This window comes from Haliotis rufescens, unplaced genomic scaffold (assembly GCF_023055435.1).
Source record: "Haliotis rufescens isolate VD_foot unplaced genomic scaffold, xgHalRufe1.0.p SCAF_7, whole genome shotgun sequence".
In the NCBI taxonomy this organism is placed as follows: domain Eukaryota; kingdom Metazoa; phylum Mollusca; class Gastropoda; order Lepetellida; family Haliotidae; genus Haliotis; species Haliotis rufescens.
The window spans coordinates 56,878,935-56,905,852 of NW_025964361.1; the positions used below are offsets into that span (position 1 = coordinate 56,878,935).

The window sequence follows — 26,918 nt, forward strand, 5'->3', positions numbered from 1 at the left end:
ATCAAACCAAAACAATTTTCTATGGGAAAATAGTTAGTGAGCTATCTGCTACAAAGATGACTTCCTTCATGTCTGCATATGGTTCAGTTTCTTTGAAAGGGCAGATTTCATTAAGATAGGAGGATGTTTATTTTGAATCTCAAATCACTGCTAATGGCATTTCAGTTTATAAGGTTTTGCTGACATGAACAATTTTTGTCTGTATACATAAAAGCTCAGCAAGTATTTTTTTCTTTTATAAAGCTAACAGTTCTTCATTATTCATTATCAAACAAACGATTATTTTTAAAACACTCAAATATTTTTCCAGATTTTCTGTTTCTCATGATGAGGCTTATCGCTACATCAAACAATGTCTGGAATGATATGCGAAGAGACAATGAAAGATTTTTTCAGAGGCAACAACCAAGAAAGTGTATGATTGAATGAATGATAAGCCTTAGTCAGCAATATTTCAGCTGTTACGACAGCCTGTAGACAGTCAAATCTGGATCAGGCAAACCAATAACTACAAACATCTACAATCCATGCCATTTGGACAATTGACAAGCAATCAGCAGATTCACAAAGCCTATCATCATTGAACGTGTGTGTGATGAAGGCTTAACACCACATTCAGCAAAATTCCAGCAACATGAAGGCGGCCCTTACATAATCCAGTCTGGACCAAACAATCAGGTGATTGATATTGTGAGCAACGATCCATGAAGTCCGGGAATGATAATGCGCTATCAACCAAGTCAGAGAGTCTGACCACTCAATTGATAAAGTTGCCTTTTACGATGAGCATAAGTTGCTCAGAGCAATTTTAACCCCAAATCCCCACAGTATGACCAGCAAAGGTTGTTAGGGGCCAATTCTAATCCAGATTCCCCTTGGGTAGAACTGAAAGTCAAGCGCTGGGCAATCTTTCTGATCAAAAGAACCTCATAAGAAAAATTCAAAATAGTGTACCATTTTGTTGAAGTTGATGTCAATGTAAGAATTAATGAGTGGGTGGTTAAGGTTTTACTGCACTGTCAGCAATATTTTAGCATGGAACTCCCACAGAGTTCACATGGGAAACTGAACCCAGGCCTTGGCATTGACAAGCAAACGCATTCACCACTAGGCTACCCCACCTCCCCTGATGAAGTATGAAGCTATAGTGTATGTTCTGTTGAGTTCTGTATCTGTGCAATAGTGGATTGTCCCAGTCTCAGGACCTAACCTTGATTCCCCGGGGAGAGCAAGACAGACTAGCATCATGCACTTGCTATTGTATACATGGTAGAAATGCCAGCCAGCCAACATGAAAGACAGACAGACTATATAAACACTCCCAACATGAAAAACAGGTGCTTGTTCTTCCTCTGTAACTTACTACTTGACACAGACAGGGGATTACACAAATTTCACCAGGGGCTGAGTCAAAGTTGAAATATCTAGATTTCCATTTATTTTAGTTGTTTGTTAAGAGGAACATTAAGTATAGTCGGTGAGACACTGTGAGTGAATCTCCGGTCCGACCGACTATACCAGCTAGCCATGAATGTCCCATGCCAATGCCCCTAGTTCTTAAGGACAAAAAGATTGTGTTTCCAATTTCACTCAACCAAAATAGGGTGGGTAGTTAAGTCAGGGTTTTTTTTGTTTACTTTTTTTAAATTACTCTACTGGTTTTATTATGGAAAAAGCTATGGTGCAACTCAAGAGGAAAGAATGTTGATACAGATATTTCATGATTCATAATGGCACACATGAAACTGATATTTTTCTATTCAAGTATTTAGTATCCAACATGTCCAATATTACTTAGATTAAGATTACTAGGATTAATCTTTTATTTTCATTACCCTTCAAATAAGTGAAACAATAATATACTGTAATCATTTGAAAAACAAGAAAATATAATCATGTCTGTATGTGGGAGTCCGGCAATAGAATGTTCTTATACATGACTTGAGCAGATATTAACCTGAAACACTAACCCAAACATCCCGTGGGAAGATATTGCTTGTCAAAAGAGGCAATTAACGGAAATGGGTGGACAGGCTCGCTGACTTGGTTGATGCAGGGTATTGTATCCCAATTGCATGGATTGATGCTCATGATGTCAATCACTGATTATTTACAGACCGCCGTCATATAGCTGGAATATTACTGTGTGGCAATGAACAGTCGTAAGAGTCGACTTAATAAATCAGGTGGTCTGACTCAGTGACTTGGTTGATGCCAAATTATCATATTTTGTGGACTGTTGCTCACAATATCGATCATTAGATGGACTTGATTTTTTACAGACCACCTTCATATTGCTGGAATATTGCTGAGTGCGGTGTTAAACAACAAATAAACAAACAACAAAAAACAGTGACAACATATAGGGACAACCCTACTAAGCCTGAATTTCATCTAGCCCTGGGGTGGTCAAGTAGCCTTGTGGTTAAAGCATTCACTCATCACGCTCAAGACCCGGGTTCGATTCCCCACATGGGTACAATGTGTGAAGCCCATTTCTGGTCTCCCCAACCATGATATTGCTGGAATATTGCTAAAAGCGGCATAAATCCATACTCACTCACTTATCTAGCCTTTGGACACCTTGGGCTAGAGATAATTTATACACCTGCTTGCACCAATTTGTATCAAATTATGTGATACAACATCTGTACCATGGCACAGTGATGCACCAGTGACGGAGAATCAATACATCCCTGATCAACAAGAACTTCAACACCTTTGCCATTATCATTATACATGCCCAGGACATGTCTTATCCATAACACGTTCTACACCATTGCTCTTGCCACACCAACCAACAAGCATGCCATGTTGAAAACGCTTCCAATACCAAGAGGAAAACAATCTAAAGCACTCCCATTGTGCTGTGTGCATACAAACCACTCACCATCACTTCACATTGATAAAGACCTATCTATTCTGTCAAGGACATCAATAACAGGACAATGGCGCCAACGCTGGCAACATGTGTTCCTGGTTCCATATAAACGGTAATATTTCAGGAATTAGATCACCAATATGAAGTAGCACATATCTGACCCAGTTTCTCATTTGAACACATGGTCGGGCATACACTGGGTCTCTATATACAACATATCTTTCATGAATGGCCTTTTGTGACTTCTTGTTATAGGCTCCTTGATGTGGGTACGTGAATCACACCCAATAGGCCTCAGTCCACTGTGCTACTTTAGCCAGGATAGTTTGGCCATATGTTGATTAAAAGATTTATACCACTGCCTAGCCTACTTCTAAATAATGCATTATCAAACCTTATGGCTTATATTTGTATTTTCAACTTGCTTCTGAATAAAACCATCAACACGTAAAGAGGGTTTTACACAATGATCAAATCAATGAATGAGCTGTTCGATGTCACAGTGTTCTAATTACACACTCAAGCACAGCTGGAGGGCCCTGTCCTATGCATCTGGTCATTAGGAATACCCACAACTTCAGGACCACAGCTGACAACACAACTGACAATTGTGTATTGCATGTGTTTCATTCATATGGTTGTAAGTTAGTTAAGTTGGAAAGTTGAGGGGAGGTGAAATGGGTTTACCAAGATTATTGCACTCACATAGTGAAGTGCATGCATGTGCGTTTGTAAAAGTCTGGACTAATGCTTGGTTTGACAATGCAAACCCATTGAGATACCATGCTGCAGACACAGTACACCTGAACATTGTTTTGTCGACTTGGATGTGTCAAATTCCATATTAAGCATAAAATTGCCCTGATGTCTCCAACCCCAGACAACTCAAACCTTTTCCCAAGGCCCCATGAGTTTGACACAAGAAGGTTCGACTGTACATACTGACTCCAATCGTTTCATATGTGTTAATAAACATCTCATTTACAACAAAAAATATGTCCGTGAATAATTAAAAGTTAACTGCACAATTGCACAAATTTCCAGTGGCAAGACATTAGTCTAGCTCCAAACCCTGGAGACCAAATTAAACTTGAGCATAAAACTCAACCCAGAATGATTTAGCAAATCTAGATTGCCTCAGCTCATGGAAGACAGGCATTAATTCTGGGCTCCATTTGGATTCTACTCTCTATTTTGTAGATTATTATTAAATACGATAACTTTATTTCTGGAACTAACTGTTAGTCCAGCAAGTCACTGATGGAGACAGACATGGGAAACTATATCTCCCACATTCATAGTGTTTAACACTGTCAACAGTGGCATGGGAGAATGGTATGGATTTGTTTGAAGACAGCTGCTAATGTAGTGGCAACTCAACTTGTTACAGGATGAAGTGCAGGGACACATGCTCTGTGAATAATTCATAATGGCAGGTGCTTCCAAGTGATGAAAATGTCATTTTCAGTCAGTCATAAAACTACAACTTCAAACACGGCCTGAAATTAACAACTTCAATACTGTTAGCGCTTCACTTGGATGTCACTTAGGCCATACAGAAAACTTGTGTTTCAGGTAACGGAGAAGTCAATGGGATGTTTTGCTGCTTTTAACGATATTCTAGCAATATTGCAGCAGAGGACACCATGAATTGACATAACATTTCATTTCCGTAATGACAAGCAAAAACTTGGCTACTCCACCACCCCTCAAGACAAACGTTGATACGTTGGGCCACACTTTTTTAGTTCTATGTTTCATGGATTTATTCCAGCTTTTCCACACAAGGACGGTCAAAATAAAAATGAAAATAAATGTCAATTATTTATTTATTTACATGAAAGTCATTCTGCTGTGGAGTTAAAACTGGAGCTGGCTTCTTGAATCACTGATAGTGAGGTAGACATGGAATTTATACATAACATTTTATATTGTATAAAAGGGTCTATATTGCTAGATACTCGTGGGATACATAACAAAAATAAATATTTTAATGTTTACTTTATTTCTTAGACTGGCTGCTTTTCAGTAGGGGTGACAGGCCCGTAAAACGAAAAATATAATATCTATGGCCTTGAGTCGAGAGAGAGTTTGATGTGATGCTGCTGAGGTAGAAGGGACCTTCGAACTGATGCAGGTCCTACTCACTTACCTAGAAACTTAATCGGGGCAAATCTTAGAATGTAGGAATAAATCAAAAATAAATATCAATTTGATAATTTTCCTTTTCCAGGGTTGCATCTAAAATGATGGGTTATCTCGTTACCTGAAACACAGGTAGTATCAGGTTGGCCTCGGGAACAATCACGTCAATTGAATGTCGATACTGATTTTGTAGTGTCTAATTGTTTCAGCTTCATCAATGAATAAGCGAATCAAGAAAATTATAAAGATACACAAGTCCATGAGCTTCCTGTCACAGCAGGATTAGGGCCATTCGACAAAGCAAGACTACTGCCACGACTGTTTTCAGTGAATAAGTGGGGGAGGTATATACCACTCGCACCAATACTCCAGTCAAGTAACGGCATGGGGGATCCGGGTTAGGGTTGCTCCCCAGCAACCCATGCTGGTGGTAAGAGATTACGGTCAGGCTTTGGAAGCTGGTTGTGTGTCAATGAAACCCATCAGTTGCTCACAATATCAATCACAGGATTGTCTGGTCCAGCCTCGATTACAGGTAATAGTCATATAGCTGGAATATTGCTGAGTGCTGTGTCAAACAACAACCCACACACGGCATAGTAACAACAGAAAAATGACTTCTCGCATTGTACCCAAATGGGGTATCGATAACAGTGTTGGGTGTGATGGATGAGTCAAAGCCATAACTCCTGGGACACCCAACCGCCCCTCATGAGTGAGTGAGTGAGTATCGCTTTTAGCAATATTCCAGCAATATCACAGCGGGGGACACCTGAAATGGGCTTCACACATTGTACCCATGTCGGGAATCAAACCCAGGTCTTCAGCATGACGAGCAAACGCTTTATCCACTAGGCTACCCCACAGCCCCACATGTCACAATACAAAACCTCACTTGTACCACTTTGAAAAGAGTGACAATGAAGCTTATAAAGCAATATTGCTGAAGAAACAGCCTTCATGCTAACATATGTATTAATATATAACTGGTAAGATATTTCCAGCCTCCCTAACATAATGACAACTCTTCCAAGAATGTCAGGGCAACATGCAGGTGAACTTCTTGCACTGGCCATGGACTTCCCAAGTCTCTTCAAACCTAGGTTTTTCCCCTGGGAGTGAGATTGCATTCTGATTGTAGAGTTTAATAACAAATGTTTCAAGCAATGGTTGAAGAATTCTATCGCTCTCCAATCTGCATCTCCCCACTACAACCATTAAAAGAGAACAGAGGCACACCGGTTACTCCAGTTTACTAGAAGATATTTGTCCACAGTTGTTTCCGGTAATTGGACACGGCAATATTTCATTTGGAACACCAAATGTTTTCAACAACTTGTAAGTAGTTTTTCACACCCTGTGGGTATCTGGGTTTAGAACAGACTCAAAGTACTTGCTTGTTAGAAGAGGTGGAAACATGGATTGATTGGTCAGGCTCAGTGACTTGATTGATTGCATGCCATTCAAATATTTACCATTGATTACAGGCTGGCTTTATTTAACTGGAGTATGCCCACTGTAGTGTAACACAAAGTACTTCAGAGCTTTTCATTCATTCTTGTTTAACAATACTCTACGAGAGAGGGAGAGAAAGAGGGAGAGAAAGAGAGAGGGAGGGAGAGTGAGAGAGAGAGATTTTACGCTACTTTTAGCAATATTCCAGCTAAATCACAACGGTTGACACCAGAAATGGGCTTCACATATTGTACCCTTGTGGGGAATCAAACCCGGGTCTTTGGCATGACGAGCGAACGCCTTATCCACCAAGCTACCCCACCACCCCAATACTGTACTAAGTAAGTGAGTGCGTTGGGTTTAACACCACTTTTATCAGTATTCCAGTTACATGACAGCATTTCAGCTTGATGTTGGAGGAAAGCCCGTAGTGATCCATGTCTAAGAAGTCTACCACTTTGACGAAACCCACAAGCAGGAGTATGGTGCTGACAAACCTAGAAACGTAGTCAGGGTGAACCGGGATTCAAACCCACAATCACAGGTTTCTCGTGTGCCCAAGTGAAATACTGTACAAAAATAACATCACTTATTAGTATGTGTTGAGTGAGTGAGTATGCTTTTACACTGCTTTTACGCTGCTTTTAGCAATAGTCCAGCAATATCACAGCAGTACTCATGAGGAAAATCAAACCCAGATTTCCGTCATGTCTAGCCAATGCTTTAACCACTAAGCTACCCACTGCCCCAGTAAGTATATATAACTTAAACTTTCAAAATATTATGGACATGTTCAGAAAAGGAAGAACGGAATTGACAAAAATGTTCCATAAATGTACCGAGCTCCAGGAAACAACTGTCATGAGTTATCCAGCTACCTGCTAATTAGGCGTCATCAAATACCAATTAGTGCTAATTGCTGGTCACACCTGATGATGTAAGAACATAAACTGCCTGTAATTGAGTTGGTGCCCAAGTGTTAATGGCTATTTGATGAGTAGAGGGTTAATTCAAACAGCTGTATTCTCACAGACCAAAGCGGTTCCCATATGACATTTGGAGCATGCTAATGAAATAATTGCACTTGGAAATAAGGGACCCTAAGATAATGGAATGATTGTATTTGCTGTGATACTCAATGGTATGATTGTCAGATGATTGTTCCAAGTATCAGCAAACACAGCATTTCAAGCACAGCATGTACAGGACATGACTGCAGTTAGTCCAATATTCTGGGATTTATCTTCGAGTTCCAACAAACTGCCAAATTTGCAAATTGGGAAGAAGGCATTTTTTGCCCAATAGTTTGAAAAATCCAAAACTTCCTTTTTTCCTAAATTTCTATTTAAATTCAGCAGTATCTTGGCATAGCTATCTATGAAACTAACGGAAACAAGTTCCTGAAGCCCTACCTCTTCATTGATCCTGAATAAGTTACATATTCATTACTGGTGGAAAAGAAAACACTGATATTGAAATAAAATTATCACAACCCAAAATAATTCACTCAAATTTGGTAAATGCTTACTGACATTTCCTGGCATGTGTTAACATGGAAAATCGGCTTGGTAATATTTGTTAGCTCACTCCTTGTAGATAACTGGTTTTAAATAAGTATTATCAGTTCAGGACAAAATATAGAGAACTGCGAACTTGAAATACTGATAACCCCAAATTTATGGCCATTTAGGTCAACATTGAGCTTCCATATTTGTTGGTGTTACTGAGTATTTGATGATAAGTAACATCATTTGGAACTGATGGCACATAATCTCTTGACGTTTTACACAAGAAAACTTAACATTAAAACTTATCATTAGTGTTCTGCAACCCATGAAGATCTGGGTTAGAATAGGTCTTCAGCAACCCATGCTTGCTTTAAAAGGCGACAATGCTTGTCGTAAGAGACGACTAACAGGGTTGATGCATGTCATTGTATCTAAAATGCGTAGATTGATGGACATGACATAAATCACTGGATTTGGTCCAGACTCAATTATTTACAGACCGCCATCATATAGCTGGAATATTGCTGAGTGCGCTGTTAAACATCAAACAAAGAATGAAAGGAAGATAGGATTGGTCTTCAGAAACAACTTGCTTGTCATAAGAAGGTGACCAACAGGAATGGGTGGTCAGTCTCGTGGACTTGGTTGATGCATGTCATCATTTGGTTTGGTTGTTTAACGTCGCACTCAACAATATTCCAGCCATATTGATATCATGAGCATCGATCCACCCAATTGGGATACGATGACATGCATCAACCAAGTCAGCAAGCCTGACCACCCGATCCCGTTTGTCACTTCTTACGCATGTCATCGTGTCCCAATCGTGTCCCAATTGCTTGGATCAATGCTCATGATGTCAATCCCTGACTAATTATTTACAGCCATCACATAGCTGTAATATTACTGAGTGTGGCATTAAACACTCGTAAGAGTCGACTTAATAAATCGGGTGGTCAGCCACAGTGCCTTGGTTGATGCCGAATTATCATACTTTGTGGACTGTTGCTCACAATATTGATCATTAGATAGACTTGATTATTTACAGAGCGCCATCATATAGCTGGAATATTGCTAAGTGCAGCATTAAACAAATTAACAAAGTTTTCAGAAGCACTGTCTTTAGTGAACTTTATGAGACTGACAGGACCTCAATCTGGAATGCTATGACATCATGATACAATGTGTGGTGTCATACAAAAGGCATTCCTCAGAAGTTGACGGCTGACAAAGTAGACAAAAGTCTGTGGATAACAACTTCTTTATAACACTGTGATAGCGATGTTTCAATGTAGATCCTCATACCATTCTCAAGCAAGACGTGTTTGACAATGGTATAAGGATCTAGACTGAACCGTCACTATTACAGTATAATAAAGAATTTATCAATTAGCTATTTCTACATTTGATGAAACTTCAAACATAACAAAAAGGTGTTCATTTCTCAAAGCCAACTGTCACCTTTTCATATATTTTGATTAAAAATAATAATCTCAGAAAATATTCAACAAAGTGAAAAAAGGGCAGATTTCCGAGACATAATCTCATTTTTCAACCAATCAAATTACAGTACACTCTTCCATTCATTTTATACTAACAATCACAGATCAGCCTTAACACTGTGCTGTGTGGTTGAATGGCAACAGGGCACGAAACAAACATCCCTTTTATTAACTTGAACATATTCAGCCAGAATTGAAAACTGACATGACACAAAAATGCCATGCATGTTACATTGTTTCACAATGACCCCGCCAGATGCTATAATCAAACTTTAAACCAAGCTACTTCAATGCACCGATTAAACATCATTGTCCAAATAAAAATGGTGCTAAACTTGACACCAAAGCGTACAAGGACCACAGGTCACTTCAGTGTTGGCCTCACATCATAAATACTGTCATAATAAGCTGCTCCAATCAATCACCTATTACACATTGTTACACACTGTTTTTGGCCAAAACTTCCAATCCAAGGCAGTATTGAGGTTTGTGGTAAGGGGGCCGGTTGGTCATGGCTTAATGTGTAACTGTACCAGATATGTGGATCGATGCTCCTACTGTACCGTTAGTTTGTCTGGTCCAGACTCGATTATTTACATTGCCAGCGAAATAATAATATCCTTACCAGGATTTATCCAGGATTCTAAACTCAGTGCCCCGGCAACCAAATTAGGAACCTATCATTATTTTGCTCAAAATTGGAATTTTATAAAATTTGTAATTTCTTAAATTCAGGGGTATTTTAACACTGTACTTTGAGAAGGTAATCAAAGAAATAGTGAATAACATAAGATAAAGAATTAAAACTTCCTTTTTATTGGTCCTTATATCAGAGCAAAACCGGCTACCCCTGCAAAGCCCTAAAATCAGCTAACAAGATATTATTTAAACATATTAACATGAATTCGGAAATTTGTATATCTAGTTTGGAAATTTTTAATAATATTTTCTGCAGACTTGGTGCAAAATATCCGGCTTTGAGCAAGTCTAGATAAATCCCTGCCAACTTTTAGTTTGTGTGATATTATTGGTGACAGCAAAATAAAATATTAGGCACTCACTAACACAACACTATTATTTTCACATTCTAAATCTTTAAAAAATCAACATTGAAAAGATTTTTTGAATATTTTTGAATATCTGTAAATACAGCACTTGTAAATTACAAGGCTCTTATCAGGTTGAACATGTTTGTTATGGTTGAACAGTTTCAGAATTGTGCCTTGGGGGGAGCTATTTTATACACATATTGTACATTCTTGAGACAGGCATACCGATAATTAAATCAAGGATTGTTTGGGAAGAAACACCAGGCTTAACACCTCAGCGTAGTGGTGCCTTTGTTACCTGCCAAGCTAGGCTGAATACACTGTTATCACTACCTACAATGGATAGAATATGACAAGCTAAACACATTCCAACAGTAATTAAAATTAACACTGTCTAAAGCATTTCACATGATGAATCAGGACATTCTCGAGAGTGTTCTACTTCTATTGTAGCGAGGCTCTTGACAGGTTCACAACATAGGAAGTTGGAGAAAGGAAATTGGTCTGTAGAGGGAGAGGGGTCACCTTTGTAGTGTGTAGTGTGGTCTACTTTCTACTGTTCACCAGATAGCATTACTTTCCTGTTTCAAAAGTGTTTCATTGTTGCCATAAACACTTAATTTGTGAAATAATATACTTGAAAGGAGCAGCCATATCAGATGGTTATTTCCCATGGTATGATTGTATTATTTCTAGCCCCTTTTCTCCTTAGCCACTATTTTTGGAGCATTGTTTCAAAATTGCAACAAAGTTTCAGTTTGTGGTTAAACTGTGATTAAATTTGACATAAACTGTTATTTCAAATAATATATGTTGCATTAAGTATAACATTGAACATGATCTAATAACTAATAATAAAGTATTCTGTATATTATCTTAGGGTATTATGAGTCCATATTAAACACAAAATCAGTATTTAACAGACCACAACCTGTTGATTCTATAAACGATGGCAATAACTGTTTCATTGGGACAATCATCATTTCGTTATCTTCGACCCCACTATTTACATAGTTGAAATATGTAACACTTGATGGTAATATGACAATCATACATGTACACCATAATCGGTAAGTAAATAATAAATGCAACAATGTGTGAGTGAACCCGGAGAGAAACGTTCGTCATATGTCACATCCCAACGACTTTTATACCCGTCCTGACAGCCATACCGTCTCCATGTAAAATGCGCGCCGAGGTGTGAATATTCCCTTGGTCGTTAGAAAAAGCAACATGTGTATTGGCGCGATATGCAATACAATTAACTGACATATAAGTGAAAGTCCTGCATATAGAACAGTATTCCGTGTGCGGTACTAATAAACGAAAATAACCGACTGACCGGGCCGGGATCGGATGGTTGTGTGCCGTTTGTATTTCCCACCTAGAACCACACGTCCCTCGGGATTAGCTCAAACGGAAAGGAATGTTGGCTCGTGAAGACTCATCACATATTTTACACACTGAATGAAGCACAAAATAAATAGTCCATTATATGCACTTTGAAGATACATGCTTCCTTCGGCGTAAACCCATTTCCACACAGTGTAGACAGCCGAAACAAAAGTCAGTGGTCTGACTCCGTCCCACACTTTCTGCCTTGACAGAGTGCACCATGTTAGACTTCATGCTAGACTCACCTATCTCGCGGGTCGATCCAAGTAGTCTGGCCATTATTATGGTCAATATAAAACACTTTTCCGTCATAATCTATCGCCTCTTCCCATCCGTCGGGAAGGAGGATCTCTCCATTACGGCCCTTTGGCATAGTTCATCGGTAAAATTCGCTATCGTCTCCCTACACTTCTTACAGTACTGTCCACCATTTTGACTGGGGATATTAACATACGTCACGTGATGCTGACAGCCAATGAGAGGAGACAATAGATCTATTCGCGAGATCGGAATGCATATCTAAATAGCAAAACATTTCTATGTGGGTTAACAGGGGGAAAGTATTTCATCACTAGAAAACTAATAAACAATATGGAAAATAATAACATGCTTTCGGTGGAATTCGATCAGAGATAGCATTTTGTCAATAAACGTATAACGCCAGCATTCCAGGGAAGAAAAGCATGCATAATCGTATCGGGTAAGTCAGGGTTGGCAATGTGTAAATGCCCCCTACAAAGCAAGATTGGTTGATTTTAAGTACATGTCCCATTCAAGCACATTCGGAGCGTTGTAGATTGTGTAAGACACGGGGAAGTCAGATTCTATTATTACATTTTTGTCTAAGAACAACAATATTTATTAATCACATTCATGGTTTTTTTTAATGTCCCGTGTATCTTTGTTTTGGAGGCTTACTTTTTCATGTTGGTATTACCGTACAAGCTCGATGGCATGTCTCGGTAAGTACAATAGTAAACACTACCCCGGTATGTTGTTTACAACGCTAGTTCTCGTTCAGGATGTTTAAAGCACCTGCGCACTCGACCATATACAAATAGTAGAAATATTTAGTCACTACAAATTACATGAATATATTCAGGAATTCAAATGTATTGTCTATATGAACCAGTGTGCTGTGTGATATTAGTCATGCATGCATGCATGCGGATGCATTTTGATTGTTTTTGTTTGTGGTAATAGCTTTTCGCAAGGAAACCAGTCACGATTTGTATCCCGAGTGAAGGGCTATAGGCTATAGTTTTGTATGCACACTTAGGATATGGGTATATCAAGGCTTATTAATTCCTGGCTTACACGATGTGCACAAGATTAGGAGATCTTTTCAATGTGGAATCAGTTTGATTGTTCTGTACAAATTCCATTCTATTTATGATAATCCGACAGACGGGTTTTCCCTATGGCAGTTGTATATGTAGTGAGTGATATGGTTTTACGCCGCTGTTAGCAATATTCCAGCAATATCACGGCGGGGGCACCAGAACTGGGCTCCACACATTGTTCCCATGTCGGGAATCGAACCCTGGTTTTCGGCGTGACGAGCGAACGCTTTAACCACTAGGCTACCCGACCGACCTGTATATGTAGTAGTCGTGCTCCATGACTGTGTAACACGCACGCACGCATGCACGCACGCACGCACGCACGCACGCACAGGGACGTTAAACGTACACGGATAGTAACAATGTGTGACACGGTGTCCCATCGACTTGGATCGTTGTCCATACGATCAACAACTGGTTTGCCTGGCCCAGATTCGATCCTTGGTAGTCTGACACAGGGTATAGCTGCATGGAATATTGATGATTGCGTTATAAAACAACATTCACTCACTCACGCTTAATACGAAGTTTTCAGGAAGTAGTAGTAGTAGTAGTAGTAGTAGTAGTAGTGGTGGTGGTGGTGGTGGCGGTCTGTAAATAATCAAGTATGGACCAGAAAATTCAGTGATTGATATCATGAGCATCGATCTACGCAATTGGGATACGATGACATGCATCACTCAAGTCAGCGAGACTGACCACCTCATCTGGAGTAGTCGTAGTAGTAGTAGCAGCAGTAGTAGTAGTAGTAGTAGTAGCAGCAGTAGTACCTGAAATAATCGGGTGGGATGATAGTGCTGTAGCTACGCCCACAACAGCACTTCTGTCACAATTTCGAGCAATATTTCATTAAAAAAAAATTAATGACACTAAAAACAAAACAGTAAGTTTCAGTTCATTAGTGTATTCCAGAATACGCCAGATTCTTGCAATCGTGAAATACGAGCGGGATATTAATACAGTGCATTCCGCTCATAGCGCCGTAGGCTGCCGGGACAACTGTATATATTTACGAATGTGCGGAGTGCGTGAGTTTCACAGTCGCATTCAACGTACATAACCCTGATTCAAAATCGTAATATATGCAGACATGCCGACTATTTACATGTCATAAAACGCGCGAGCGGAAGGTAAATACATCCGGGTTGTGGACCTGTCGTCAATGTTGCAGTATACAAGGGGACGGTCGCTTTAACGCCAGCACTGAGTCACCTCACATTGTTAACAGGTTCAAACCGTATAGTACGGTGTTGCGCTCTGGAATGTCGTCCCCTAGCTGGACTCTATATCGCATACTGGAGGCATTCAACACCGGCCGTCAACACAAGGTATATCAACTGGCCGGTTATATAGCTGTATTTAATAGTATTTATAGTTTGAAATTGTAGTTATACAAAGTAGTTCAAGCTTGCGTGGAATGCTTCAAACTATAATTACACGTCGGTGACTAAGCTCGTGTAACGCTTGAAACATGGTTATTGTTGTAGTATAGCATTGGTATTTAGTGCAATAACATTGCCTTAAGTATTTCATTGGGCGACACGTATAGGTGTATGTGTATATCGCGATAGAGGTTTCTACTTATAGAAGGCATTGAGACAGCACTGTACGGAAGCGGTAGGTGTATTATGTACAGGAATTCGACCATTCAGCTTGGGGGAATGGTGTGTGTGGTTGACTATAGCTTGAGACACGGGGTGTCAACAGAGCTTGAATGAAAATAGAACAAACGAATGAGTGGTGACGGAAACAAGAAGGAAGGAATATGTAAATTAAATGTATTATCTGCATCCTGAATGATTGATTGAATGAAAGTACACGAATGACGTGATAACGGAAGGAAGAAAGAATATCTACGGAACGAAGAGTGAGTGAGTGAGTATTGTTTATACTATACTCTTAGCAAATCTATCAGTAACATCCCGGGGACACCAGAACTTGGTTTCACACATTGTACCCATGTGGAAAATGGAACCCGGGTCTTCGCCATGACGAGCGAACGCTTTAACCACTGGGCTACCACACCGCCACGGTAAGAGATTGAACGAATGAAAAATAACCGAAGGAATTATGAATAAATCCCCCTTGAATGAGTTAACGAATGTAGAAATAACGGAAGGGAAGAATGACATATAGGTTCAATATTATTTTAAAATAGTCCCGGTTGGTTGGTTCGTTTATTGTTAAACACCTCACTCAGCAATATTCCAGCTATATGACGGCGGTCTGTAAATAATTGAGTCTCGACCAGACAATCCAGTGATTGACATCATGAGCATCGATCCACGCAATTGGGATCGATGACATGCATCAACCAAGTCAGCGAGCCTGACCACCCGATCCCGTTAGTCGCCTTTTACGACAAGCATAGTCGCCTTTTACGGCAAGCATGGGTTGCTGAAGACCTATTCTACCCCGGATCTTCACGGGGAGACAAGCATGGGTTGCTGAAGACCTATTCTACCCCGGATCTTCACGGGTCGGGACGCTAAAGGAATATTCCCAACATGGGAACACTATGTGGGGCCCATTTCTGTGTCCCCCGCCTTGATATGACTGGGACATTGCTTAAAACGGCGTAAAACCATACTCACTCACTCACTCTCAAAAAGAATAAGAATAGGCTTCACAAATCATAAACTGTCTTCGGTGGGACGAGCGAACACTTTAATCGCATTACCACAGGAGAAAAGACAAATACTACTGGAGTACTGGATCAAGATACAGAATGATCTCAAGATTGTCAAGAAAAACACTATGTACTACTAAAAGTGTTCAGGACCACCTGATTCTTTCATATTATCCTAGCTCATCTGTCATGTCGAGGCATGGCATGACATGGCATGACAGATTAACTATAATGGTGTTAACTAATCGGGTGATCCTTGACACCTTTTTTGGTAGTATATTATACATAAGGGCAGTCGTTTTATATATGAAGAGAATGATTCAATACCCTAGTCCTGCACCAGAACTGTGGAATAAATATTTTTTAGGTATTTCTTTTTACTAAAAGCCTAGGCAAGTCTAGATCAAACTAGGTTTTGAAAGGTCCTTTCAAAACCAAATTAAAAAATTAAAGACATATTTTCATTGACTAAGTGTTATACTAGGAATACAAAACTTTGTCATAAGAAGAAGAAAACATACCGAAACAATATTTAACCCTCCCACAGCTAATGATTGTATTCTAATCTATAAATAATATATACATGTATCCAGTCCATAGTGCATCCAAAATCGTTATTTGAAAGCATTTTCACTCGAAAAGAGAAAACGAAAGTTCCGTATTCTCAGTGACAGTAGGGCGGTCGGGTAGCTTAGTGGTTAAAGCGTTAGCTCGTCACGCCGAAGACCCGGGTTCGATTCCCGACATGGGTACAATGTGTGAAGCCCATTTCTGGTGTCCCCCGCCGTGATATTGCTGGAATATTGCTAAAAGTGGCGTAAAACCATACTCACTCACTCAGTGACAGTAGCACGTGTTGAGCGCGCATGATCACCTCCACTGTTCAATGACGCATGGTCCATTTCAGTCGGCTCTGCGGGGGGCATGACTCGCTACCTGGTATTTTCTCAGGTGTAGTATCGATGAATAATCGCAGAAAAATGTGATCAGGGAACGAGGTACACACAGGGCATATCTCTAGCTTGACACAGCAGTGTTCCTGTCTACGGAGATATGTCGGCTATCTTTGCCTTGACACCCCTAGCAGCCACCGGTAATCACTGAATAGGGGTGGGGCCGTGGGGGAGGGGAAACAGGTGATTTGGCAAGGGGGTGTTTGTTCAGTTTGGTTGGTTGGTTGGTTGGTCTGTTTTTTAACGCCGCACTCAGCAATATTCCAGCTATATGACGGCGGTCTGGAAATAATTGAGTCTCGACCAGACAATCCAGTGATTGACATCATGAGCATCGATCCACGCAATTGGGATCGATGACATGCATCAACCAAGTCAGCGAGCCTGACCACCCGATCCCGTTAGTCGCCTTTTACGACAAGCATAGTCGCTTTTACGGCAAGCATGGGTTGCTGAAGACCTATTCTACCCCGGATCTTCACGGGGAGACAAGCATGGGTTGCTGAAGACCTATTCTACCCCGGATCTTCACGGGTCGGGACGCTAAAGGAATATTCCCAACATGGGAACACTATGTGGGGCCCATTTCTGTGTCCCCCGCCTTGATATGACTGGGACATTGCTTAAAACGGCGTAAAACCATACTCACTCACTCACTCGCAAAACGAATAAGAATAGGCTTCACAAATCATAAATTGTCTTCGGTGGGACGAGCGAACACTTTAATCGCATTACCACAGGAGAAAAGACAAATACTACTGGAGTACTGGATCAAGGTACAGAATGATCTCAAGATTGTCAAGAAAAATACTATGTACTTCTAAAAATGTTCAGGACCACCCGATTTCTTCATATTATCCTAGCTCATCTGTCATGTTGTGGCATGGCATGGCGTGGCATGACAGATTAACTATAATGGTGTTAACTAATCGGGTGATCCTTGACACCTTTTTTGGTAGTATATTATACATAAGAGCAGTCGTTTTATATATGAAGAGAATGATTCAATACCCTAGTCCTGCACCAGAACTGTGGAATAAATATTTTTTAGGTATTTCTTTTTACTAAAAGCCTAGGCAAGTCTAGATCAAACTAGGTTTTGAAAGGTTCTTTCAAAAACAAATTAAAAAATTAAAGACATATTTTCATTGACTAAGTGTTATACTAGGAATACAAAACTTTGTCATAAGAAGAAGAAAACATACCGAAACAATATTATTATATTCAACCCTCCCACAGCTAATGATTGTATTCTAATCTATAAATAAAATATACATGTATCCAGTCCATTGCGCATCCAAAATCGTTATTTGAAAGCATTTTCACTCGAAAAGAGAAAACGAAAGTTCCGTATTCTCAGTGACAGTAGGGCGGTCGGGTAGCTTAGTGGTTAAAGCGTTCGCTCGTCACGCCGAAGACCCGGGTTCGATTCCCGACATGGGTACAATGTGTGAAGCCCATTTCTGGTGTCCCCCGCCGTGATATTGCTGGAATATTGCTAAAAGCGGCGTAAAACCATACTCACTCACTCAGTGACAGTAGCACGTGTTGAACGCGCATGATCACCTCCACTGTTCAATGACGCATGGTCCATTTCAGTCGGCTCTGCGGGGGGCATGACTCGCTACCTGGTATTTTCTCAGGTGTAGTATCGATGAATAATCGCAGAAAAATGTGATCAGGGAACGAGGTACACACAGGGCATATCTCTAGCTTGACACAGCAGTGTTCCTGTCTACGGAGATATGTCGGCTATCTTTGCCTTGACACCCCTAGCAGCCACTGGTAATCACTGAATAGGGGTGGGGCCGTGGGGGTGGGGCCGTGGGGGAGGGGAAACAGGTGATTAGGCAAGGGGGTGTTTGTTCAGTTTGGTTGGTTGGTTTGTTGTTTAACGCCGCACTCAGCAATATTCCAGCTATATGACGGCGGTCTGGAAATAATCGAGTCTGGACCAGACAATCCAGTGATTAATATCATGAGCATCGATCCACGCAATTGGGATTAATGACATGCTTCAACCAAGTCAGCGAGCCTGACCACCCGATCCCGTTAGTCGCCTTTTACGACAAGCATAGTCACCTTTTACGGCAAGTATAGGTTGCTGAAGACCTGTTCTACCCCGGAATCTTCACGGGTCTTGTTCAGTTTGATTATTAGTGTATGTTAACGTTTTTGTGTAATAGGTTAGATATGGTTGAAATACAATTAAGACTTTGAGTGAGTGAGTGAGTATGGTTTTACGCCGCTTTTAGCAATATTCCAGCAATATTACGGCGGGGGACACCAGAAATGGGCTTCACACATCGAACACGGGTCTTCGGCGTGACGAGCGAACGCTTTAACCACTAGGCTACCCGACCGCCCAATTAAGACTTTGAGAAGGCTGTAAACATTAACACTTGTTCAATAAAACCATTTCTTTAAAATAATGGTAATTATATTTTTAAATAGAAGCTTTCCTCTGCTGTTTTCTTTTGGAACCAAGGAACCTAGTCTTGCTGTAGTTTGATCTAGACTTGCCTAGCCGTTTAATAACATAATGCGGTATAGAGTACTGTAATAGGCAGTGCAGATTTTGTAATTTACAGGAAATTGAAGATGAGTTTCATTTTATGCTTGTCTGCCCATGTTACAGATATTTAAGAAATAAGTATTTACCTATTTATTACTCTTCCAATCCTACTTTATTTAAATATATTACACTATTATCTTGTAACCGCACTAGTATTGTAACTAATTGTGTTAAGTATATACTGGACGCACTTGCAATCCGAAATACTGTCACTTAATACCCTCTGTCATCTGCCTCATACTGTATTTTTCAATGAGTATTTGTACGTGGGCCTATGGCCTTTATACTGAAATAAAGAATTGAATAATATATATATATATATATATATATATATATATATATATATTGCACATTCATGGCGCAGGACTCTATACTCCATGATCTAGTCCCAATTCCCAGTGTAGATCTAGACATTGAAATTGGTACATACAGTGGCGGAGACACCCCATCCCAACCCCCCTTTTTTCACATCTTTACATTTGATGACATTTTGTACGTGAATTTCCTACCATGATAGCATGTTGATGTGTTAAAGTAAAATTATTAATAATGGATTACGTATAGTGTTTGTGATTTTTTTTAGTGGAATGCCCCATTTTTGGGATCCCACTTGGATCCGACATGTGTGGAATTGTGGAAACCATTAACTGTTTGTACTTTATCGTAGTTTCATACAGAAAAGATCACCTCTGCAGTTTTCAATGTTTCATTTGCGTAAACTGAACAATCAACCTCGACAGCGTTGTGGAATGTCGTATCTCCGAGAACACGTCATACAACAGATAGCCTTGCCGCTGGAGCCCGGATGACGAACCGGAAGTGGTCAAGGAGTAAGGTAGGGTCAAGACAGCGTTAGGAGACCTGTCATCCGTGATTCCACCTGCCCTGAATCAAACATACGCTGCAATATATTACGCTTGTAATGTTCGTTTGAAATTGAGGTGTGGCGTTGTATTTGCCGGTAATATGTAGCGGTAGATTACAGTCATGCTTCGTTGAAAAAAAACGAAAAGATGATTACTGATCAAGTCATTAAAGATAGGGATTCTACAATGTACTTTCATCCAAACGGTTACATTGATGAAAGTGACAACACCCGTCCTCGTCACCCAAATTGTATCCGCGGCGGAATAAGTCCACATGTGCTACCTTTACGTGTGTTTGTTATACGCCTCACTCACTAATATTCCACGCTGCTATATGACAGCCTTTCTGTAAATATTCGAGTCTGGGCAAAATAATCCAGTGATTGGCATCATGAGCATCGATCCACGAAATTGGGATACGGTGACATGCATCAACCAAATCAGCGAGTCTGACCACCCGATCCCGTTAGTCGCCTCTTACGATAAACATCGCCGCCTCTTACGGCAAGCATGGGTGCTAAAGACCTATTCTTCACCCAAATCATCACGGGTCATTCCTAGGCTCGATTATGTAGGTTATAGCTGGGGCGTACCTGAAACAACATTCACTCTCCCAAACCGAATTGGATTATTGTGACAAAATACCACCCCTGTCACTCGCCCAACCTCAGGTATATATATATACAGTCAATGTGTAAAATGTGATTCACTTAATTAAACAATTTAACTGACTGACAGATAGACTAAAACTTCTTATTAAGAAGATCAAAAGGGCTTACAAATCACAATAGACTTATTATGCTTGGATTAGAAGCCAAATGATTTAAAAATGTACACAATGACTTTCGTTTTCTTTTAATCATGGACTTAAATATTATTATTAGGTCCGGGCCATCTTATCAAATTCAGTCACTCTGTGATGAAATTCAACATCAAATTGTTTGGAATTCGTTTTCATTATAAAATAAATGGACATATTTTTCAGTCAGTTTGTAAAATAAATGAAGGCGTTTTGTAAATGTTAAATTTTCATTTTTTTACACATTGACTGTAACATATATGTCACAGCCCAGCATGGGTACATATGGATAACAATCTGTTGTTTTGACGCGATATGACAACACGACCCTGTTTTCACAGCTGCTGTGGCCGATCAATACGTTCCTGCTCACCAGTCACGCAAAACAAACAATACATCAGTTTGTCAATAAAATCAAGCGACTGTATCATCATGTTACGTTTATTGATCTGACTTCTCTCATTACAAATAGACCACAAAGCATCGTTGTGTGTAATTACCAGATGGTCATTCGTGGATTAACGTTCACGCCATGTTGGGTCACGTGACCACTCGTTTACAATGTGAATGTGAGATGGACCTTTTACGTAAAGAGCGAACGTTTCAGCTACTGAGCCATTCCTTGCATTGCCAAGCACCCCTCACTCTCACACCCACCCCTCACCCCACCGCCTCTAGATAGATCCGTATGGCTGTATATTTAATGATACTTCTGTTTGATTGGCATTCTTGAAGTTGGTGAGTAAGAAAACGTTCAACTTTATGGAAAACAAGTTCTAGTTTATTGCATACAGTGGCGTTTCAATGTAGATTCTTACTCCGCTATCAAGCTGGAGTGAATGTACATCGAAACGTCGCTATATGCAGTAAACCAGAAGTTGTTATCCTTAAAGTTGTACGTTTTCTTGCTTAATATTCCATATTGAAAGCATACATCTTATTTAATATTAATAATATACATCTTTGTCAATATTGATAATAAACACCACCACCACCACCCTCTCTCTCTCATATGATATCGATATCACTTGGTTGTCTGATCTAGTCTCTCTCTCTCTCTCTCTCTCTCTCTCTCTCTCTCTCTCTCTCTCTCTCCCTCTCTCCAAAGAAATCGTAGCACTCAGACGATTTTTATTCCTATACTTTAACATAGACTTGCTATGGTCGATTTGTGGAAAGGGTCGTGACAATTAATATTTAATGAGTAATAGTCTGTTAAATTTGCTGATTATCAGAAAAATCACTTAAATTATTAATACGTATTAATGCATTTCGCAGGTAATTCTATAAATTGATGCTATATATGACATGACCATAAACTCAGATATTTCTTATTACCGTTTATTCTTTAAAAAAAGTAATTAATGTGTTAATTGAACTTTCTATTCACAGTCGAGGTTAAACACGGCACAGTCTCGTGCATCTTTTATTTGCAGTGTTTTCTTGACGTTAATTCACAATAACAAAGACACCTGATTTGTCCTCGTGGATAGGTATGGTAGTTTCACACCTGCCACGCGGTAATAACACGAAGTCCTCTATGATCCTTTATACAAGAGGCAATTAACTACTTTGCTACCAATAGATTCAAGTGCTTCTTGACAGGTCACGTGTCTCTCAACCAATCAGATTCCTTGCTTCAAGAGTCGATTGTTCTCATTCGGAAATTAAGATATCCTAAAATCTATACCCTTTCCCGACACTTGGGTATCAATTTAACCCCGAGAACACTACCTCGTTGATGCGGCTAACGCTCTAATCAATCAGGTAGGTCATTGTCAGGTGAACAGAGCGCGGGGGGCACGTGCAGACAATGCAGCACGTGGAGTACTGATGGTACTTGTGATAAGTCATCCTATTGGGAGATACGGTTAGTTCTGTCGTCAGTTAAACCATTAACGACCCGTGTGCCACCGGTTAATGACGGACAGCGCTGATGTGCACGTGGGACCGGGGACCGCACGCGGTTCATAGCTTGGCCAGAGGGCATGGCTGAAAGGAAAGGCGGGGGTGTATGATAACGGACATTTTGGGTCCACAAAATTTGACGAATATTAAAGTTCGGTATTACATTGAAAAACAAAATTCTAAATAATTTTTCACTGAAAACCCCATTTATGACAAGAAATGTGTTAAAAAGGCCGACATTTAAAAGTTATCGGTAAAAATGTAAATATGATCAAAATGACTGCACCAGAAATGGTACCTTGGGAAAATGACTTGCTCGTATATAGAAAAATTAAGGACACTCCCAAAAACACCCAAGACCGTCATGATGTCAATCACTGGATTGTCTGGTCCAGACTCGATTATTTACAGACCGCCGTCGTGTAGCTGGAATATTGCCGAGTGCGGCGTAAAACAACAAACAAACAAAACCTGAGATCGGCTTTTTCACATCCTTGTGACATATCACTTTATTTAGACATAATTAGTAGAATAATTCCATACAAACGCCACGCGACAGACAACAATAAAACATTTATCTTGAACGTGTGCTATCATACAGCCTTAATATTAATATTTAACTTAAGCTATTTATGAAACACTGACGATAAAATTTATTATCTACATAGACATGTATAGAAAGACATACCTGATTTCCGAGAAAGGCTCTCAGAGATTTCCCGTCCTACATTTTTATTCATTATTGTTTAGACCATCAGCGACTGACGTTTCTGTCTATCTAATTTGAAAGATGCAATCGTTTTTATGCTTATGGCTCCATTTATATAAACATGTTTTAAAGTCTAACAGATGAATATTTTGTTTGTTTGTTGTTTAACGCCGCACAAAACTACCGTTTCAGCTACATGACGGAGGTCTATAAATAATCGAATCTGGACTAGACAATCCAGTGATTGACACCATGAGCATCTATCTACGCTGCATCAACAAGAGTTATGATCTATAGCTTCGTATTAATACAAAACGAAACGCAAGTCAAGAAACACAGGTATATGAACAACTGATTTGTCACATGAAAAGATTTATAGGTAAAGCATATAGCAAGAGTGTTCCCACATTAATCAGATCGGCCTGAACTCCACACGACTCGTGGCACTCAACAACATAAACATTGTACATCTATCTCGCGGTAAGAGAAATCAGTACGTCCATACCTGATTCTAAATTCTAAGTAAGTAATTACCTACATAAATCTATTTGTTAGCCCTCACCCCCGCCCTACTCACCCCACCTCACCCCCGAATCACCCCCACTCTGTAGTCATGGGACACGGGGCTTGCGTTATTCGCTCCCTACTGAGAGGGTCGTGGATTTTACCAAAATGCCACAAATTCCGATGTAATTGTGTATATATTTTGTAATTAGCAAATCTGGCATGCCGCCTTTAAGTACAGTGTTTGCGGGTCGCCCCTGATTATGAAGGAGTTATTTTGACAAAGGTTAACGGCAGTGCGAATGTATACATGTTTATATATTTGTAACCTTTTTTGGATGGATTTGAAATTCCCTTACTAAATGTCAGCCCAACCGCGACATTTGCAAATACTTGTTAATGTCATAATTGTTTGTCAGAAAGTAGGTTATGTTTACATACCCTCGCATCTATGTGTGCCTTGTGTATATCTATATTATACAGAGGGGTTTGAATTCAAATATTATTTACTGGGCGTCAGTGCATGTAGTTGCTATATTACAATGTACCCATACTGCTCGCTGTTTTAACTCTCAGGAGAAAGAGACCGCCTCCGTGGTCTAGTGGTAGAGCGTCCGCCCGGAGAGCGGAAGGTCCGGGGTTTGATATCCGGCCGCGTCATACCAAAAGACGTGAAAAGATGGTACTTGTTGTTACCCTGTCTGGCGCTCGGCATTAAGGGTCTTAAACAAGGACAGGTCGGCTCGGAGTCAGTATACAGCGGCGTTGTTACAACAGTACACATGGTATCTCACTTTGTTAGCACTATAAAATCGGCATCAGTCCGGACTAGTTACCTTACCTCCGGAGAAAGAAAAGCCACACGGGAGGACTAAAACGATTTGATAAAATCTTGAACTTTCATTTTATTTCTGTATAAATTACCACCAAAGACAATAAATAGATCTTAATTTTTTTTAAAAGTTGTATCCGCCCATGCCCCACTCAGACACTGTATACTGACTCCGAGCCGGCCAGTCCTTGTTTTAGCCACTTAATGCCAAGCGCCAGACAGGGTAACAACAAGTCCCATCTTTTAACGTCTTGGTATGACGCGGCCGGGGATCAAACCCCGGGCGTTTCGCTCTCCGGCCGGACGCTCTACCACTAGACCACGGAGGCGGTGTAACTTTTATGATAAATAGGTGTGATATTGAGAAAAAAACATACATTTAGTTATCAATTATTATATTATGAGCTGCATTGTTTGGTTTGTCCTCCCGCAACATTATGTTTGTTTGTTTGTTGCTTAACGCCACACTCAGCAATATTCCATCTTCATGACGGCGGTCTGTAAATAATCGATTCTGGACAAGACAATATCGTGATTGACACGCAAATTGGATACGATGACATGCATCAGCCAAGTCAGCGAGCCTGACCACCCAGTCCCGTTAGTCGCCTCCTACGACAAGCGTGGGTTGCTGAAGACCAATTCTAACCCGTATTTTCACGGGACCGCCATTAAGTACCGGCACTATGCTGTTCCAAGCCGCTTTAAACCCATCTCACTCCCCCATTCGACATGACCAGGTAGTACTTGGTAAAATGACCCACCCACGACGACCATGTCAAGCAGGGTAAGCATTGCATTGCCGTGTTACATGCATCAGGATTGGGACGGTAACTTATTTCCAACCCAGTGGACAAAGTAGAGATGTAGTTCCCGATATAATGTTACGTAAGGCTAAAGAAGAGTAATCTGTAGGAGACCCTCGAGTATTAAACCCTCAATATCTTGATTTCAGAGATAGAGCTGAAAAGGGGATTTTGAGTCGATATCATTACCATTACGGGTCAGTACGACCTTTCATCCAACCAATCAGAGCGTCGCTTACCAGATCATGAAAGTGACGGACGGTATGTGTTTTCTAATTATGCAACCTCGAAAAATTTAACAGAGGGTATTCCGAACGACAGTTTTATGATTATATCCATACAATCTAGGCCATCTATAAGCCATTCCAGAATGTTCTTTTTATCAGTTTTAAATTTTTTAATCGAGACAACGTCAAGATATGTTTCGAAGCGTAGTCGCCAGTTTGAAACTTGTGTCGTAAAGCTCGAGAAAGCTGCCTTCTGATTGGCTAATGTTGATTTCTTGCCAGTCATTTCACTGGTCGGTCAAAGTTCGCGAAAGGTCGTTCTGACGTGACCCGTTATGGGAGGTCCTCAGATCTTTGTTTAGCGGTAGCGAAAATTAAGATCTGATTTTAATGAGATTGATTTTGAGTGGGGTTAATGTTATATTGAATATCGTCTTCCCGAGGTTAGGGCCTTAACTGAGTATAAAAGTCCAGTTTCCACCCTTGCCGAACTGGACTGGAATTTCCAGGCTCGATCGTAGCGTCAGCAGTGGCTAATGTCCCTTCTATGTCCCTCCTATTGACCAATCAGATTACACTTCTCATATCACTTGCATTTGTTTCAAACAAAACAGCGGCGCCCAGTCAAGACGATCTGATCGATAATCAAAATCTATATTGTAATATAACAGGTCCTATCTCGCGAAGTACATCAACTCACTGGAGCACCTAAAAATCTGAAAAGCTTTGCAAAATATCTGTCGCCGCCCAGCTGGCGGTACACATGCTTAGTAAATCCTGCAGTCGACTGAAATCTGCACGTTGAAATCCATGTTGTTCGCGAACCGGATGT

General features: G+C 40.3%; 1 protein-coding gene across 3 annotated transcripts in view; it reads right to left on the reverse strand.

Annotated features, from left to right (window-relative positions):
- Positions 1-12,366, reverse strand: part of LOC124128981 (protein WWC2-like) — a 95,577-nt gene extending 83,211 nt beyond the window's left edge. For all 3 annotated transcript variants that reach the window (XM_048388243.1, XM_048388244.1, XM_048388241.1), the window contains exon 1: positions 12,181-12,366. In XM_048388243.1, the coding sequence (XP_048244200.1) occupies positions 12,181-12,308 (128 nt within the window). In that variant the 5' untranslated portion in view covers positions 12,309-12,366. The remainder of the gene's footprint in view (positions 1-12,180) is intronic.
- Positions 12,367-26,918: the final 14,552 nt, after the last annotated feature.